General features: G+C 39.6%; 1 protein-coding gene across 1 annotated transcript in view; it reads left to right on the forward strand.

The window, feature by feature from the left end:
* The window catches only part of TIAM2 (TIAM Rac1 associated GEF 2), a 134,524-nt gene that overhangs the window by 70,095 nt on the left and 44,561 nt on the right, over positions 1–19,868 (forward strand). The window contains exons 8-15 of the mRNA XM_057406274.1: positions 518–703; positions 1,900–2,046; positions 5,417–5,479; positions 10,787–10,954; positions 13,587–13,688; positions 14,105–14,186; positions 15,071–15,163; positions 16,212–16,472. Of these exons, the coding sequence (XP_057262257.1) occupies positions 518–703; positions 1,900–2,046; positions 5,417–5,479; positions 10,787–10,954; positions 13,587–13,688; positions 14,105–14,186; positions 15,071–15,163; positions 16,212–16,472 (1,102 nt within the window). The remainder of the gene's footprint in view (positions 1–517; positions 704–1,899; positions 2,047–5,416; positions 5,480–10,786; positions 10,955–13,586; positions 13,689–14,104; positions 14,187–15,070; positions 15,164–16,211; positions 16,473–19,868) is intronic.

Consider the following 19,868-nt stretch of genomic DNA (forward strand, 5'->3'; position numbering starts at 1 on the left):
TCTCTTGTTCACAGATAGCAAGGCCATAGGACGGTAGTAAATTGTGAGTGAGACCTATCAGTGTTACTTCATTTTGCCCAGTGTATTGGTGTAGCTATGCTGCTTTGCTTTCAGCCAGCCAGCTGTACAATCTAAGCTCGTAAAAATGAAGGAAACAAAATTAATCTCCAAAAGGGAGAGAGGGAGAAGTGGAGAAACAACAACAAAAAAAGCCTTCATGAACCACAGGGTTGTTTTTATGTAACTGCTTTTGTGACTATCAAACTACCCAAAGTTCATGGTATGTTCATCTTGTCAGTATGCATTTAAGACCACCAGCTTTGTTTTATTTCAAGCCGTCTTTTGGGTTAATGTAACACAATATGACTGAATGTGTCTTGGCAGGGAATAACTAATCTAATCCATAGGCTACCAGATGAAAGTAATTTACTATGGGTTTGGGGAAGAGCTTGAATTTTCAGTGCAGCCCGCAGAGACATTTTTCCCCTTTTAATTGTCCCTTTTTATACCTAAACAGATCCAGCAGTGGGAACAGAACCTGGAAAAATTTAACATGGACCTTTTCCGAATGCGATGTTACCTAGCCAGTTTGCAAGGTGGGGAGCTCCCAAACCCAAAGAGCCTTTTGGCTGCTGCCAGTCGTCCTTCAAAATTGGCACTGGGACGGCTCGGCATTTTCTCTGTCTCATCCTTCCATGCATTGGTAAGTCTAAATGCTCTTTTCATGCGTGAGTTGCACAAAGTCTTTGTTAGTATTGTACTTAGATGTGGAACTGTGCTAGGATAATACATGGTTGCAGCCTCATGCATTGCGTAGACAGTCCTGTTCCCTTCTCACCCTTTCTGCCTATCCCTTGACTGCAAATATGTTGTCTTCCAGAAACAGACTTTGGCTATGACTGTATTTGGTCCCCGAGGACTCCAAAATTGGGTACTCCTTCCTGACCTATGCCAAAAAAAAAAAAAAAAAAAAAAGAGACAAACCAAAATATTCTGCAGATGTAAATGAATCATTGTGTTGAAGTGATGTCACTGTGATTTCACCTGCACTGAGTGAAGAGTTTACAGTCTGTAGGAACTAAGGCAATTAAAGTGGTTAATGCTGAAATTTCCAAAAGTCCAGCTGATCTTGAGCTGGCTTATTTTGGAGGTCCCAGATGGCTCCATTTTTCAGAAACAGTCTGAATACCCTCCTGAAGAGGAAGTATTTTTAGAAGACTGGAAGTAGAGACAATCCAAAATTATAAATCACTTTTTAAGAACTGTGGGCTGTGTTTACAAAGAAGAATGAGGGAGATCCTCAGCTGCTGTGAGTTGTCGGCCTGTTGGCTTCAAGGGAAGTACAGCAACAGCAGGTTCACCTCTGCTGTTTAGCCTTGGCAGGGTTGTGAGGCTGATCTTGGCAGAGAGGGATGGGCCACATTTGCTGCATGAGAAGTCAGGACTACCACTATCTCGGAATGTGTTTCTGTCTGCCACTGGTTTTATCTGTGTGGTTTGTGTCATTGCTTCTTAATAACTTCATGCCATCAAACATTTATCTCTGGCAATTTTTAGAGTCTTTCTTCCTCTAATAATTTCATATTTGAATGATAGGTTCTCATTCTTCTTCAGAACCTTTTCATTAACTTCTTTTGTTGTAGAATGCAATATTTTCTCAGTTCCTCCCTTCTTATGACCCTCTAATTTCACCTCATGACAAAAAAATTGGACTATCACACTGTTAGAATACCAAAATAAGCATCACTGCTGAAAGTTTAAAGTTTTGTCCTTGCACTTTGGGATGTTACATTGGGATGAACTGAAGTAACTCTCATTTGATGTCTCATGCTGAAATAACTGCCAGTATTTTGCTGTTCTGAAAGTGATATAGAAAGGCTTGTTTCTATGTTTAAATAGGTCTGCTCCAGGGATGAAGCTGCTCTCAGGAAACGTACCCTATCCCTGTCACAAAGGGTCCGAAATAAGAAGGGTTTATTTTCTTCGCTAAAAGGACTGGACACATTGGCAAGAAAAGGAAAAGAGAAGCGACCTTCTATAACTCAGGTAGATCTTGTTTGCTGTGGATAGCATAGAATTGTTTTGTTGTTTTTTTTTATGCTGGAGCTCATCCCACAAAATGCTGTTGCTGCATGGCGTAGGAGATGTCTGTCCCTCAAACCTGTGTTCGGAGTTTCAGTACACATGGCAGATTTGCAATGGAAGCATCCAATTGAGAAGAATGTATATCTAATTTTGTGTTCCTTTGTGATAAATAAGATTATAGTGAATGAGAGGTTTGGCCCAGTGGCTTAGTCTATTAGCAGCAGCACAAGACCATCAGGTTTGAATTTGTAAGAAAACCTGTCTTCTGGCACATTGCAAACTGTTTGGAAGCAGAGATTCTTTGGAGATAGCCTGTACGCACAGTCCTTAACACAGTGTATGCTGGTTTAGGATTGAGACTCTGAAGGTACTATTGCAATGTAATATAGAGTAACACAAGTGAGTCTTCAAGGAAGAAACCAAAGATACAGCTGCAAAGACATCAGTTTTGGTATGGCCACACGCTGCTTGGAGAAACATTTTAGCCAACAAGAGTAGATTGCTGTCATGCAGGAGGCCAGCTGTAAGTGTATACAAATAAAGCCATGCCATTTTATGCCAGATGAAGGCTTGGTGCAGTTTTGATCAGGCTGGCCACAGGGAGAGGGGCTGGGCTCATGTGCCCCCCACTGAGGGGCTGCATTGGTAATGAAATGACAGCCCCTCGCATGGTTTCTTTCTCCCTGTGAAATTAATGCCCCGTGCATGCATGTGGTGTAAACCTTGCACTTCAGGAGTCTGCATTTTCTCAATAAAACCACAGTTAAATGTGGAACAAAAGTTTGCTGCCTTCTTCATGGGGGCAAAAAAAAAAAAAAAAGGTAAATTACAACAGAGACAATCCTTTGATGGGGAGGCAGAACGTATATTGGTGCACCCACACTCAGGACATTACTGCTTTCACCAGCCCCTGCTGTTTCTCCCACAAAGCAGTATCATGTGCATTGTTCATTAAATGACTATGTTCCTATTGTTCCCTGGCCCTTGCATTTTGATTTTATTAGTCAAGAAATCTATGATCAGTGCTTGAAAATTGGCTGTTTCTGCATGTCTGGTAATCTGCTTGTGGGATATTTAAGCAAGCCTATCTGCGCATATACTGCAGTAGTCCCAGAGCTGATGCAACAGATTTAATGTTGTGAAATAACATGTCAGGATTTTCTGGTCTAGTGGTTTCTATTTTTAGTAGGTAAATATTTATCTATATGTTACACTAGGATTAAGCTTCTTTGGGTGACTGTTGCACATTTTAGCATACCGATCAAGAAACATGGTGAAACTGAATAAGAGAACTCAAGTCAGCCTTATGAAAGAAGGAATCGAAGGTGAAATTTTGTCCAGGCCATCCATTTCACGTCATTTCCCCTATGTTCCCCAGTAGATGAGGTTCTTTGCAAGTCCTGCACCTTTATTTCTCTGCTGAGAATGTTACGCCCCTTAGATCTGTTCCCAGCAGAGCTGATACCTCACACTGTCTTAACTGGGCAATACATCTTCCCATATGCTTTATAGTCCATGAAGGGGATTCTGCAGAGCTTGGGAATAGGGAATCTTATATCCATGGCAAGGAGAGGAGGCGCCTGCTGCCCACCCAGCACTTTTCCAAGCATGGAGGAGGGAGCCATGGCACAGATGAAGGTGTCCTTGGCATGTCCTCACTCTACTTATTCCAAACCTTGCAACCAGCTGGCCCAAAAGCATGTTCATTTTTAATCCATGAGCTGAGTTCCTGCCTTTTTTTCTTTTTTTTTATCAAACAGTAAAATTAAGGAAATGTAAGGAATTTTTAGGGGCATTTCTTGAAAACTGACCCATAAACCTAAGGAGGTAGCTGAAAACGGAGTCACATCCTTGCTCAGACTTGTGTATTTGCACATAATTGTATAGCAAAATCAGAATAGGCCTGAGGCTGCCTTTCTTCTTGTCTCTTTCAGCCCACTGGGAAACTGGGTTAAGCAGAGAAGTGGAGCTCGCTTCTCTGCTCATTGTGCTGTGATGTCTGTGTCAAACAATAGGTTAAAAATCTCTTGCTTTCTTGTATTTAATTAAATTTCATTTGACAGGAGCTGGTATGTTTTAATCTGTTGTACCCTGGCTTCAAACTTAGTTGGTATATTCTTGAGCATTATTGTGTCAGAGAAGTCTTTAATTTTATCTTAAGTTTAATTTTATGGTATTAATAAGAAGAGGTTCAGAGATTCTGTGCTGGGAGGCTTTTGTAAACATTAATGAGTCTTTTACAAATCAGTTAATAAAACTGCACTGTAGCAGATGGGGGATGTCTAGGCTCACATTATCCTCAGTTTCTTAAATGCTTATCTGCTTTCTTGTATCTAAATGCTAAATTGTTTTGAGGAATCATAAACAATAAAATACTTTATATCTGTGGATGAGACAAGGAAGAGGAAGTTCAGAAGTGGTGCTCTTTATTTGCATTGGCAGAAACAGGATTTCATATGAAATTTTAAGAGAGAGAGTTCGTTGTTGTCGTGGATTATCCAAAAGGTTTTTGCTAGTACCAAAAAAGAAGAAAAGAAAAAAACCTCATATATAAGTTTGGTATTGTCCCGATAAATTGTATAGGTCTATCCATGCATTTATACAACCCTTATCATCAAAATATCTGATTGTATCCATAGCTATTTATGGATCTTTTAAAATGCCATTAATAAGCCTAAAACCCTTGGAAGATACAAGCAGTTAAGCTTTCAAAACAGATGGGGAACGTAAGTCTCAGTTTCTGCTTTCAGCACTTTCAAAGCAGACATGGTAGTCAGCTATTTTTATTACTTCATAGTGCAGGTTTTGGGTCAAGTATGCCTTTAAAGCTAAGCTAAAAGTTACCATCAATAGTGTCGAGCTAAATGCTTGGTTAGAAGAGATGAAAAACTATAGGGTAAGAAGTTTTAGAAAAAAGCAACAATTATTTGAAATAGTTCCTTTATATCATTATGGGATTTGTAGCTGTACCTAACAGGATCCCAAAGGGTGAAACTGTTACTTCCATCATAGTACATGATTTGAAGGTAAATGACTTCAGTCTTATTGATGAAAAGTAAATAGGAAAAAACTAAGGACATTGATGCTTTTATACATATTTAAATGTGAGAGTGCATGGAGCCTGAAAGAGAGCACTCACTTAAATTTTCTTTATAGAGGAAGTTTTAGATTTCTTTAATACTCCTTCCAGTCAGAATAAAATGATAAAAAATTCAAAAGTATCTCCAGGGTTTAACAGGTTGATAGGTAAGTATTAATTTTGTTTTTATTTTTATTTTTTCAAAGAATTAACACAGGAAACCTATTTATTCATCTGTAATATTTTTAATAGATTTTTGATTCAGCCGAAGGACATGGATTTGCTGGTGTCCAGGATTCGGCCAACTCTGCTGAGGTAATATATGCCTGTCCTCATTCTGCACTGTCGCACCATCTTGGTTTTAAATTCCTGAATGTAAATCACTAAGTGTCTGATCAGATTGGTTCAGAAACCCCACAGAGGTTCATAAAAAGCAGTTAGCATTAGATGACAGGATTATAACTGTGCTAATGAAGCCACTTTGATGTAAGCTTCCGAACATGCATGGTAGTCTTTTTCAAAATAATAATAATTTAAAAAAATTCCTAGAACCTTCTTCATAGCCCTAATCCTTACAAAAGTGTACGCTCTCTAAGAGATTTGGAACTGAACTTGTTTAAAAGCATCCTTCACAGTATGGTGAAACCCAAGGTGTATTTTTCCCAATTGCATGCTTCAACAGAACCTGTGTATTTTGGGTATGAAGTCTAATTAAAGTCTGTGGAGAATACCAGCAGAGAAGTGTGAGTTAATGTATGGCTGCCCAAGCAAAGGAAGAGGAAATGATGTCCCCTCAACAGCATTACCCAAGTAAATAGCTGTGGCTGATGTTCTCCAGTGCTCAGGGGAGGAGAGCTGCTGCTCATCCCTGCCTGGTGTGAGTCAGTCCCTCTCAGCTCCCACAGCCTCCCTGAGGATAACATTGCTGTCCCCCAGTCTGGAAGCAAAGCAGGATGCTCCAAAATCCATAACTACATTTAGGACCACTGACTCTGTACTGTGGGGCTTACACAGACAGAGTCCTCCCTTGGTAGGCTTGTGCAGGCTCCAAGTGACAAATTCAAACTAAGTCTTAGGCACGGGATTTCTGAACTTTGTTTCCGGTATGCTACAGCTGGATTTCTTTAATGGCAACATCTGCCAGACTCAAAGTGGTATTTGTCTTCCCATCTACACCCGTCTCTTTTCGTCCTTTGTTCCCTGAGCCAGATACTCCCCCAACACAGTTGAAGACTTTAAAAAATGATCCCACAGTACTGTTCCTTCTCAGCTGAGTTTGTATGCCAGGTATTTGACAAAAAGTCAAAACCTGCATTTAAAAATGAAATATTACTCTTGAAAATTATCAACTATAATGAAGAGCTGTAATGAATTGCATTAGGAAGGTTTGGACAAAGTTCATAATTTCTTATACATTTTTAGATTGGTTTTCTTGTATGATTATGTGCTACATGGTTTATTTTCTCATCAAGTGTATTCATTTAATGGCTAGGTAATAAAGAAATATATAATTACACAGAAGTTATACCACTGAGAGAGGCATCTCCCACTGACAGCAGCTAATCCTATAATGGTGTTATGTATCCTCAAAGGATCTTCACGTTTTGTCTGCTCTTTGAAGAAGTATATTGAAATACCCTCAGTTACTTGACCACTTGCTCATTTTTTTTTCCTGGGGCAGGAAAGCATTTAAATGAAATCACTCCTCTCCTTTCAAAATAAATTATAATTATGAGGGATTTCTGGGTGAAATGGTCTCCTATAGAGAACACTTACAAATTCCTTCAGAATGTACCACGGGGTGTGGTGTGAGATGGCATCCATTTCCCACCCTAGAGACAGCAAACTCAATTCATCCCTGCCCAAGCTTGTTAAAACATGGACAGCTTTGGTCCCTTCTAAAACTGAGAATAGGCAAAATCTCTTGGGTGCCCGCCCTGAAGGTTTCTCCTGAAGGGCTGTGAGGCCAGTCCCTCAATTCAGCACCAACCCTTTCAGGGCTGGGAGGTCAATGGTGCTGCCTTGTGCAGCAGGGTCTGCTGTGGGTCTCTGGTCCTCTGGCCTAGCAAGAATATTTGCTCTTCCTGAATACTTCTGAGGAGACACAGAAAGATACCAGGGAGAGGCAGAATTAAGTCCTTTCCCTTTGGTGCCATGTCAGGGAATGGATGAAGTCTGACTTCTTGACCCAGCTCTGGACAAAAGCATTTTCTCCAAATTCAGGCAGGGGCTTGTAGCCCCACTCCCCAAGCAGAGGGGGACAGTGTCACTTCAGATTTTGGGCCAGGCTTTTACAAAGCTTGGCAGGGTTGTGTTTCAAAACTTAAAACCCATGTGTCAATTTAGGTGCTGAAGCAGACCTCTGGAGCTCAACCGTATTTCTAGAAAAACTGTTATTATTATTTCAGCCTTATTTCTAAACTTTTTTTTTCTTTTTAATGGCAATTAAATATAGCTGGGCATTTGTAAGATCCTGACATTTGATGATTCATACGACACCTCAGAAGTGATTCATCATAACTCTGAAAACCGTTACCTTGGCATCAACCTGGTTTCACTGGCTGATTTCAAAAGAAAAACAAACCAGCATCAAAACATTTATAAAATGTTACCTGAGGAGTGCAAAGAATGACAAATAGTGAAGTCTGCCACGGAGGCTCTTTTCCCTGAAAAAGATGATAAAACCAGAGGCAAATAGGGGAAGGAAATTATGAAGTAACCTATTGGTCCTGCAGCCCTGTGGCACAACATGTGACAGTCTGCAAATCCTGGCGCCTATTTCTGGAAAACTGGATGGGTTGTTATAACTTTATGTGGCAACAAATGAATGAACTATTGTAGAATTAGTCACTGCAGGCATAACAGGAAAAAAAAAACAACCCCTCTCTTTTCATGTCAGATTTTCTGAGATGGAAAATGTGGGTGAAGCAACAGTACCTTGACTGCAGTTAAGGAACATAGTCATGTTTAATAACAGAGGCAAGTTTATCTCAAGGCATATACTTGAGCACCAATGTACGTGGCAAAGAAAGGGAAGTATCTCACACTGGCTGCAGAACTTTGTCCTTTCTTAGAAGCTTCTGAAACAAAAGGTGGCCTTAAAAACCTCTTTCTCATCACCTTAATCCTCAGTGGTTTTGAGTTTGGTTTTGGTTTTTTTTCTATGTGTCTGGCAATAGTATTTCAGTTGCACAGATTTGAAGAACTGCTATTGCAGTGCAATAAACCACTGTGGCAGTTACAAACCTCTGAGCTGCTAGGAGCGTCAGCCTTGCTGTAGCAACTTAGCTTTGGTTTTCCCTAGAGGAAGCCACTGGAGAATTTAGTCCAACTCGTTCTTGCTAAACTCTCACAACCTGGCTGCCTTGCCCTTTCTCCTTTCTGTTATTTACATCGTGGAAGGAGGTCAGCATTTATTCCCAGTACTTGATTTAGTGCTGAGAGGACCACACTTCTGTGGGAGTTACCTTCTTCAACAAAACCAGTGTGTTATGCTTTATGAGCAGTCTGGAACCACAGTTGCCAAGATGAAACTTAACCTGGTGTAGATTTAATCACGCCGTTAATTGCAGTAGCATAACAGGATTCCTGTTATGTATAGTAGTTGCTGAATTTTAGTAGGATTTCATGGACCTGTGTTAACTGAAATTTCATTCTCAACTAACTAAAAGGAACAGTTGAGCAAGAGATTGATGATATGTGAATGCCATTAGTTCATTAGTATGATTCCATCAAAACTAGCATTACTTTAACATCAGATTATTAATGTGCCATACTCTGGATTGGCTGCAACCTGAATTTCTGCATTGTTTGGTAATTATCTGGATAGGACTGCTTACTACATCATTTTCATAGCCATGGTTGTTATTTGTAAAACAAAATAATACTGATCTCTGTTGCTGCTGGTAGATTGCTGTCAATAACTTTGCTGCCTGTAGCAAAGGAAGCAGTCCCTATGTAGTGATTTTACTACAGCTTTTAATTGCAGTGCACCCGGGGCTTGTGTCCCTGCAGAGTCAGGAGGAAGAATTGGATAGTCAAGGGGCTTTATGTAGGCACAGCCCCCCTACTTCCCCATACCAAAACAAATATTCACACAAACATACAAAGAAAAAGCATTAGGGAGGTAGGTGCTACTGAGAACAGCTCAGGACATCTGAAGATACGTCTTGGATGGCAGTTCTGCCAGTTTATGGAGTTATTGTCCCTTTCTGTTGCCTATAAGGGGAATTGAGGGACCATATCTGCCTAAATTTAAATGCCTTGATATGGGTATTTAAGTGATGTGCAGAATACGCAGACACAAATATAAACATGAAGCTCCAAATTCCAAGCTACTTTCCGTGTTTTAATTCTCCTTGTGTGGTGGCTTCCTTTTGTCCTGGGTTCAGCAGTAGCAGTCATTTTTTCTCCTTCTTAGTAGCTGGGGCAGTGCTGCGTTTTTGGCTGTTTTGGCCTGGGAACAGAGCTGATAACGCTCAAATGTTTGGTCTGGCCAAGGACTTTTCTGAGCCTCATGCTCTGCCAGGGAGGAGGGGAAGCCAGGAGGAAGCAGAGACAGGACACCTGACCCAAACTGACCAAAGAAGTATTCCATCCCACAGCACGTCATGCCCAGGATGTAACTGAGAGTTACCCGGAAGGGCTGGGACTGAAGGGTTGGACTAGGTATTGGTCGGTGCTTGGTTGGTCGGGGGGGGGGGGGGGGGGGAGAGTTATCAGTTGGTGGTGTGTTGTATTCTCTTCCCTTGTTATTTCCTTTATTATTGTTATTATTGGTGGTAGCAGCAGTGATCTGTAGTTACTGAACTGTTCTCATCTCCACCCATGGGAGTTGCATTCTTTTTGATTCTCCTCTCCGTCCCTCCAGGAGTAGGGGGAAGGCAAGAAGGGGGGGAAGTGAGAGAACGAGCTGTCTGGCTGGGTTTAAACCACGACACTTTTGAAACCTGTAGCCTAAAGTGCAGTACAGGAGGAAGTGTGAAAATGAAGGGTGAGAAAATGAGAGGGAATTTATTCAGGGTGGATGTTGTTATTTGACCGAGTGTCTGGAACGAGGATGACTGTGAAGTTGAATGGTAAACAAGCAAATATCCTGTGCTACCTATGAAATAATTTGTTCTTAAACTCTAAATAGAATAAGAACACTTTGTTCCTGCTTTAGTCCTTTATTATGTTACGGCAAGCCTTGCTCCACAGTGCTCTCTGCTGGAAGTTTACTATGTTATAATTTTCTATCAGCAGTAATTTTGCTTGTTTTTTCACACTTGTGAATTAGGTAAAATTGTAATAGTCGGTTCTCCCTAAGAATTTGTTCCCACTGTGATATAATGTCAGGTAGCTACATATTTTCATGTTGAGTCAAATCAACAGTTCATAAAGGCACAAAAGCCTGTGATGGGAATGCAGAGTGAAATCTGTTCTCAAGAGAATCAAGTCTTTGATAGTGAATGAGAGCAGGTAACAGAACTTTGTCCCTGTCTTGCCATGGGGAAACACACAGTACCATCAAAATACATGTCCACAGTAAACTGCCAATGTGAGTGTACTTTTGGTGGTGTTTTTTTGTTGTTTTTTTTTGTCAATATCCACATATGTTGAACATTTCTTCTTTGTTCTCAGCAGCAAGTCGATGACTTTTTGAATGGCTACTACTCAGTGCCAGAGAGCATCCAGAAGGAGAGTGCTTGGGAAACACAGACATATGTTCATTTCTGTGATGGCCAAGGAGTGGCACTGACTCTCAAGCCAGAGCACAGGGTGGAAGATGTTTTGTCTTTGGCATGCAAGGTACTCGTTTTTTTAGTGTATGATTGCCCTTTGTTAATAGCTGTGGACTTGAGAAAGAATGTAATATATCAGAGGATGACTAAATAGTGAGAGCATAATACCAGCATCTCTCTCCCACTGTATTTAGGGACATTCTCAGGTTTCCTTTAGTTGTGTCATTTATGTGTTGTAGCCAAAGTAGCAGGGCTACAGAAAGATTTTCAAGAAGCATTGCTTGAGACAGCACACAGGGAATACTTAAAGAGCAGTGATGGTTTGCCAGGTAATCAGCACATGTCATTGTGTTATGTTGTCATTGCAGTGAACCCAATTGTTCTGTGCAAATTAATCACAGAGGAGTCATGGGGACTGGTTTAGTTAATGCTAGGAGATTAGACATTTAAGACTGCTGTGACAAAGGCTATCATCTATGTTTGCTCCTTAAAGAATGCTTTTAAGCTTTTAATTAAATGCCAGCTCTACTTGTGAATGTCAGAGTGCATTCTCTTCTGAAAGCAAGTGCCAGCAATTTGAGAGGGATTGCTATAGGTCTTGGGACAGAAAACTGAATCACAGGTTGAAGATAAAGTAGAAATACTAATTTTAACTACAGGCAAAAGTAGCACCTCTAAAACATACCAATGGACCTGGCACCTTTGTCTTATCACGTGTCAGTGCTTGAATTTAGCTCTAATGAATCATGCAAAAAAGCTTTTTAGAAAAACTAACTTCTTACATCCATGGTCAGTTTTCTGACAACTGGCAAATACAGTTTATTTACTTCACGAGTACAGGGGAAAACAGGAAAAAAGGAGTCCTGCTCTGTACAAAATCCAGCTGTAGCTTTTGGTATCAGTTAGCATGAACTTTCAGGTGAGCTCATTCAACTGGCTTGAAGTTAATGACTTTTGAGTCTTCTAATGGAGGAAAAGACCCAGTTTAATGGCTCTTTGCAGCTGGTAATGTTGTAAACAAACAAAAATTATACAAGTTTTTAAAAATCCGGGGTGAACTATGTTTTTTTAAATCAAAACCAGCACACTGGTTTAGCCAAGTGGCAATGCATTTCACTGGCATCACTGAGAGGAAATGATCTTCTCGTGGCGTTGGCTGGTGGAAACTGAATACTGGAGAAACAGTTTAATGCCTGGCTTTACTGTTTGAACATTCGCTAAAGCAGTTGTCTGAGATGTTATTTGACCACAAGATGGCGCGGTAGAGCTGAAACATTTGGAACAGTTACGGCGCTTTGCAAGACCACTGAAAGAAGAAATAAATTTTATAAACTTAGAATTAAGTTGAAAAGGAAATTCCTTACCTCTCTTACTCCATCATTCCAAAGTAGTTGCAACTGTAAAGCTGATTTTTAATTTTCATTGTCTGTATCGCATTTAAAAAAAAATTAGTTTTGAATTATTTGATTTTTTTTCTTAAATGTTTTTCTGTTTTATTTGTTCTTTCTATTCTGTGTGTAAAGCTTTTCATAAGCATTCTCTAACGCTGAATACTTTCTGCTCATCTGTCGTGGTTCTTTTCCTTCTTACATTTTCATTCTGCTCTGGTGAGTGTAAGGAATCTTTCTTCTTAACAGAACATGTTTGGATGTTATGTGTATAAGGATAAAGTTCAAAGGGGTTGTTGGTTTTTTTTCCCCTCTTCATTCATACTTTATTGGGTTTATACTTTTCTCATTTCTCTTTTCCATCCAAGGCTTTTGGGTAGCACATATAGGAAAAAAGTGCGCATTTGAATACAGTTGTTAAGGATACAGAACATATGCAACTTGTAAACTGTGGCACATAATAAAACGTTAAGGTAATTGCTAGTTACTCAGTAGATTTAGATTTTGTAAGCTGCAGAGATGTGTTAAAGAGGTTAAGTAACCCTCAGGGATGCAGTCATTCTTTGTCTTTTAGAAACGTTGCTTCCTCCTGCTTTAGAAATGTTGATCTATTAATATGCAAAAATGAAATACTGTTGTGCAGTGGTCTCACCAGCATCCTGATTCTCAGAGACTTCCATCAGGGGCTTGGAACTTTCAGGCTAATATCCTTTGGCAATATTCCTATTTCCCCTTTACTTCCTGTTAAGACAGGATTTTTGCTTTGACCTCACATGGTGGAAAAAAAATAGGTGAAACTCTCTGATCATAGATTAAATCCAGCAATAAAAATAAAATCCAATAAAGGCAAACCCTTAGGGAACCTGCTTTCCATCCCATCCCCTCTCCTAACAGCCCATACGTGCATATACCTTTCCTACATCAGAGGAAAAAGTTGCTGAGCAAAACTGAGTCATTAAATACAGTCACAGAAAAAGGTGGTTGTGAGTGCAAGTTCAAAAGGACAGAAAATAGTTCTGGTATCTCTGGAAACATACAGCAGTGCTCACTTAATCTAATAGCCAAGATAGGTGTTTATGAAAAGATTTGGGAGGATCATAAGGGAAAATGGAAATTGCACTTGAACCTTATCTTCTAAGCATTGCAGCTAGTTTTGTTTATGCCACAAAAATAGTTAGAAAATGACTTGTTGAGGATTGCTTTTGCATGATTTCGGGGGGGGGGGGGGGGTGCAGGGGGTGTGTGTGTGTGTGTCATTTCTTTGTCTTCTGGGACTCTGGAAATCCAAACCCCATTCTCTTTATTCCTTAGATGAAACAGCTGGAGCCAAGACATTATGGCCTACAACTCAGAAGACTGGTTGATGAAAATACTGAGTATTGTGCTCCTGAACCATATGAATACATAGTAGACCAGGAAAGTGTGACTCCTTTTAGATAAAGCTTCATGATGTCTGTAACTACAGTTGCATTATCACCCCAGAATGTATGAGATTTATATCTAAATGAAAGTGTTAAAGCTGTTCCTGTGTTGCATTCTACCATCTTCTTTCGCACACTCCATGCCTTTGCAGACATAAGTGGGGTTTCTGGTGGAAAAGCAAAGTGTCAGTCTCTCCTGCAGGCTGAGTTTACTGTCTTTAGCTTCCTATGCATTTAGTCCCACTGATACCAGTGATGCTTGCACAGTAATGCAAGTTCTATGTGTAAAACCAGCAAAGTTTGGCTCTTTGTTGATAGAAATAATATTATGCTTATTTCTCGTGCTGTACGTTTGGGTTTTGATGTTTGCAGTTTCATAATTTGATGACTGCTGTTGTTTTTTCCCAACAGGTGTATGATGAAATAGAAATTTGTCCATTAAATGTTTATCACATTCATCTTACAAAGACTGAAAACATAAGTGATTTTGGTAAGCTCTCAGGAATTTTTCTTTTTATTCTTCTCATTACTTTCTTTCTTTCTTTAGGACTTTTCTGTATCTGAGAGCAGGTAGAGCCATCCTTAATAGCTCAAAGTCTGAGTCTGCAAAGGACTTGAGGCATTACAACAAAGACAAAACTGGTTGTTTTACACTGGCAAGCAATTTTTTTATGTTTGATAAGGGTCCACTGCTGCTTCAGTCCAAAATGACTGAAGAATGGAATTATCACAAGACAAATGTCCTTTACCAGGATTAATAAAATTGGTCAAGGTCTGCCCTTTTTTGGTAGGGGGATCTTCTGTTGGGACACTATCAACAGTGTGTCTTTTGGTCAAATTCTGACAGGCTTTTTATGCATGGGAGAAAGTTATACCTAGGAATAATTATGTCCCTTGCAAAGATACTTCTGTAAGGCAGCTCTGTGCTGTTCTTTAACTGCAAGTGTGTTGGTATAAATTATTCCTTTCTGGGCTGTCTCACTCATGGTGTATATGGATTTTCTGCTTTACAGTTTGGGTTTCCAGGTTTTGGATCTCTTTAAGAGACCTCTATGTGTGATGGACGCACTACAGAACTCTTACTATAACAATGGGCTGTGTTACTGAAATGTCATATGGGGCTGAGGTAGAAATTTTTTTTAATATAATTGGGTTTTTTTTACAGCACAGCGTGACTTTTCCTGGAAGTTGAAAAGTTCTGTTAACTTTAACTTAACCTCGCAATGATTGAGAAACAATGTGATAATTTCTTTGCTCTGTGGATGTGTTCTGATGAGAAAAATTCTTCCTCTTGTTTTGTAGTCTACTAAATACACAAAAAAAAGGGAAATGTTCCCAAGGGAGTTTATTTTATTTAAACCTCTTCTGCTTTAGGCTTTGCTGTCACAGCACAAGTTGACGAAAATCAGCATCTCACCCATATATTTGTAAGTGATGTTCTCCCTGATGGACTGGCATACAAGGAAGGTATTATGTCATATTTATGTTTAAAACTGTACTTCATTATCTTTTTAAAGCCCCAAACATGAAGGAGCTTTAGTACTACTGTCTGAAATGGTTCTTGTCTTTTATTATTCATGGTTTTCTTTCCTGAAGACCACAGAAAAATGTGATATTAGGAAAGATACTGTACAAAGAGTAGCTGAATTATCCTTTCAATATAGCGGGGAGAGTTCTTGTTCAGCCTTGGAAACAAAACCTTTGTTCAGCCATCTGACCAAGTGCTTTTGCTCAAAGGAGCTCATCTCACACTGGGGAACCTCGTGGGCTTGGTCAGTCTCCAAGACCCGTCATTTCCACTTTTGCTGGCAACGAAAAGTAGCCTCCCTTCCCAAAACAGTTTTCTGCATATGTTTCTGTGAGTGCCTTCTTTACTGCACTGCTCAGAAACTGTGCTTCTCTTCATTGGCACAGCAGGATCACATGAGTTCTGCTCTCCACAAAGCAGAGAGAGAAACCTGGAAAAAAGACAACAGCGAGTTCCATTTGCTATCTGAGGGTAATGACCACTTGGCTATAGCTGACCTTGAAAGGCAGTGATTGCCACTGTTTAGATTTATACAAAAGCTGATAAAGACTTCATCCCCAGTTGTTCTAGTTTTGCATGAATTATTTGACCCGTGTGACTAGTGCCTTGTTCTTCCCACATAATGAGCTAGGTGTTGTGGTCCTATACACTGGTGGTATCTGATTCATGAGAGGTGCCTCTATGCTAATCTTCTTGAAAGATGCGCTGCCTTCCCATCCACAAATTCTGTAGTATCTTTTGAAAGACACAACTCAATTGCTTTACTGTGTGTAACACCTATCAAAGTAAGCATGAGGTCAATGGGTGTATTTATAGCACAAATAAAGCTCCCATGGATTCTAATGGATTTCTTGCAGCATTAGGCTGTTTGAATTAAAACCATAAAAATAGATGGTGAATCAGTGTAAGCTTTGTTTTGTGACCCTTTACAATTGTATTCCCTATTTTTTTTTCTCTTTCTGCTTCTTTCCTTTCATATGCTCCCAGGGCTTCGAGTAGGCAATGAAATCCTGAGCGTAAATGGAGAGGCAGTGTCTGATCTTGACCTCAGGCAGATGGAGTTACTGTTTTCAGAGAGAAGCATAATGCTCAGTCTGAGAATGAACCAGTACGGGACCCAGCAACCCTTATGTGCATCCTGGTCTGATGGTGACATTTCCAGGGACCCAAAAACTTTGTTGCCCCCTCCAAACCAGTCACAGCTCCTAGAAGAGTTTCTAGATAATTTCAAAAAGAACACAGCAAATGGTAAGAGGTTGGCAGTAATTCCCTTAATTTCACCTTACTTCCAATACCACTGTTTTTTAAAGCTCAGTTATGTTTAAAATCCTGTGCTTGCCTTAGTGAGAAACCCAAGTGCAAATTAAGTTCCATTTATGCTCTGCATCTGTTGTTATATTAATTTCTAGAAAGTAGAAATGGAAGAGAATATGAATTTCTGCATGGAAATTGTATTCTTTTAATCTGTTTAGTTGCACATCCAGTATTATCAAGTGCTCTCTTAACTGTTCTGTGTCATTTTGGGTACCTCTAGTACATCTATTTCCCAGGCACTGGTGGTTGAAATGATACAATGACTTTTTGAGGCAGAAGTATTGTTCTATGTTTACCATGCTTTACATGTGGTAAAGTACCACATGCATTCAGAGTACTTTAATGCAAAAATCACATTTGCCTCAGAAGGGAGTCATTTAGCTCTGCTCCCACCCAGTGATATTGTGTTCCCATTGGACACAGCTACTCACTGCGTAGAAGAAAGTCTGTGAAAACAACTTTCATAGGAATTGTTTTGCTACTACCTGCTTATATTTCTTACTTAATGTAATATCACTGTATTAAGCATTGCATGGAGGTAATATTTTAAAAGTGCTGTTTCAGAGTGAGATCCTGATGAGTTTCCATGAGGAGCACCAGGCAGGGAAGGTGCCAAAAGCCTATGTGATAAGGACTGCTCCTGGATGGCACACGGCCCTCCCTAGCCTCCAGGAAGGTTCTAGTACTCATTGCTGGATTGCCTTTTCAGGTGGAAATAGATAGTGTCACATAGAGGGGTACTGCTGCGCTGGGTTGAAGAGAGCTGTGACCACCCTTTCCTTCCTTTAGCTGCTCTTACTTCATATGAGAATCTCATCTTGTGATAACAGAATACTTGCAGACGTCTGTCTGAAGTAGAAAGTATGTGGGGATTTGCTCTCCTTCCTTCCCACGTCTTGATTATTTTTCAAACAAGATAGAAGCAAATTTAACTCGTTTCTTGAGTGTAAAAGGTGCAGTTTCCTTGCTGCACCTCTGGGGGATGCTAGTAAAATTCTGCAGGAAGGCTAGTCAATGCGCACGGCTTTGTGAGGAGCGCAGCAAGAGGTGCAAAAAGGGGTCCCGATTTTTGTATATAATTATGGTGGCAAGTGTTTTCTGATTGGATTTTTTTTTCGTAATTAAAAATAGGAGAAGAAAAAGAATCACATAGGAGAAGTTGTTAGAATGGATTTAATTATAAAGCAATCTTATTAGGTCATCTTTTGAAATTAGAAGAAATCTGAATACAAGATTTGTGATATAGTAAGTAGCATCTCTCTCAGGGGCCTTGTTTCAATTTAAAATGCCATTAAATTGACTAGTGGCACATAAAAGTTAGTGTCATAAACCAAAAATTATGATAGAGCTAATTAATTACATAATTATACCAGGGCTATCATTCAGCTTGTTGGCTTGCTATCATAGGCCAGCATTACCTGGAGTATTCCATATAATAAATGTATGTGTCCATTCACTAGATTCTTGATTCCTCCGGGATAAATTTGCAACCTGCGCAAATATTCCATTATAATAGGAAATTACTGGAGTATGTATTATACTCTAAGCACTAGTGGATAAAGGGACATAGTGTATTTGCTTTTCTGCTTAAAAGCAACTAAGGAAGATTTATTTTATTCTGAAAGGGAACAAATAGTTATAAATTAAGCTTTGTGAGAAGGACTTTCATGTTTATTGAATTCAGTGCTTAGTGTCTGATCACCTGATCGAGTTCAAATAGAAACAGAAGAAAATGGCATTACTTTGAATTAATAGATAATCATAAAGGGTTTAACTGTTCTGTGTCCTGTCGCTCAGGATTTTAATAAGATTTTAGGTAAGAAGAGGGAGCATTTAATGATCCAAGCAGGGATTTGGAGGCCAGAGCCTCCTAAATTCATATCCAGTGTTTAATACTGTTCTGTCTCCTTTGGTAGAGTTGAGTGAGTCACTCTTAAGACCACAGTTTTCAGAAATAATTTGTGACATTTGCTTGTCCATGTTGAGCCTGTTCTTCCAAGGCAGTGCTTTTGAAAGTCAGTTAATGCCAGCAGAGGGGAACATCTTTCAAAAATCAAGCACAATTTGGCTCAAGGTACATACCTGGAGTTAAAACCATAAATGGTTCTGCTGGCACCTGCCTGCTTTTAAAAATTAACTGACTGTATTTATCTTTCTAGAGTGTTAATGAGCTAAAATTAACAAAGTGTTTGGAAAATAGTAATTTTCGGCGCTGAGTCAGGTGGTAATACCCTGCCTGGTGCTTGGTGGCAACCACCAGGCAAAAACAAACTAGAATTTACTTTAAATCACTGGCTTTATATAACTTGGATGGTAACAGTTTGTCCACATTTGTTTATGGTTTTGTAACTGCTTAGCACAACTGTGATGAATGCCTTTTTCTATGTGTTACGCTATCTTAAGGATACCCAATTGTATCTCATGGCAACTTTGGCAGCCGTTACTGTACAGAAGGGAAGTGCTTTCCAACCCTAACGATTCTATGATTCTATGATTGACTTTCTCCAAAGCCACTAGCTCTGCCAGTCCTAAAAGTAATTCCTAGGGAATTTTCTGTGAGAGTGATTCATTTTCTCCAAGAGGTTGCTATACCCTTGTTAGCTGTATTTTGGACCTGCTGTGCTCATATCATTTGATCTCCCACATGGCAATGCTATGTGGTGACTGTTTAGCCACTTGGCTAGCAATAAGCTTATCCTGGAAAAGAAATGAGATCAAGTACTTTTAAAAAATGCACTTGTAAATGTGGAAAACCAAATAACAGAGCAACTAAATTTGCTTCAAGCTCCAGTGCTAAGGAAATTAAACAAATATTTGTGTAGAAATAAAAAATGAGGGAATTGGACTGGAATTCTTACAGCTGGGGAAGAAAAAAAAAGCCTCATATTTTCCTCCCAGTGGATATTTGAGGAATAAACAACAGAGAAGGCGCAAGATTGAAAACTGTATATTTAGGGCAACCCTGTGTGGGTTAATGGTATATCTATAGAGTGCTGAGGTAGGAGGTAGAAGTGTTAGTAGGTGTGAAAACCCATTGCAGTATGTGAGTTGCTGTCTGAGTTGTACTTAATTTTTTTTTCCCCCAGAAAGTGGGGTTTTGCCACAAAGGCTGTCATTTCTGGTTCGCTGACACTGTTGAAATCAACCCTAACTTGTAAATAGGTCTCTGTAATTAAGAGGAAAAAAATAAAAAGGGGGAGGGAGAGAAAAAAGTGGTGAATGGCAGTTTCGATATGCTTTAATGAGTTAACACACTTTCCTCTTGGTGGGTTAGAGAGCTAAATGGGAAAAATAAAGATGGTTGTGCTGTTCCTTTGCTCTCTGTTGTAG

Source organism: Pezoporus wallicus, unplaced genomic scaffold, assembly GCF_028554395.1.
Source record: "Pezoporus wallicus isolate ANWC-B61680 ecotype Strahan unplaced genomic scaffold, APGP_CSIRO_Pwel_v1 contig_3817, whole genome shotgun sequence".
Lineage (NCBI taxonomy): Eukaryota > Metazoa > Chordata > Aves > Psittaciformes > Psittacidae > Pezoporus > Pezoporus wallicus.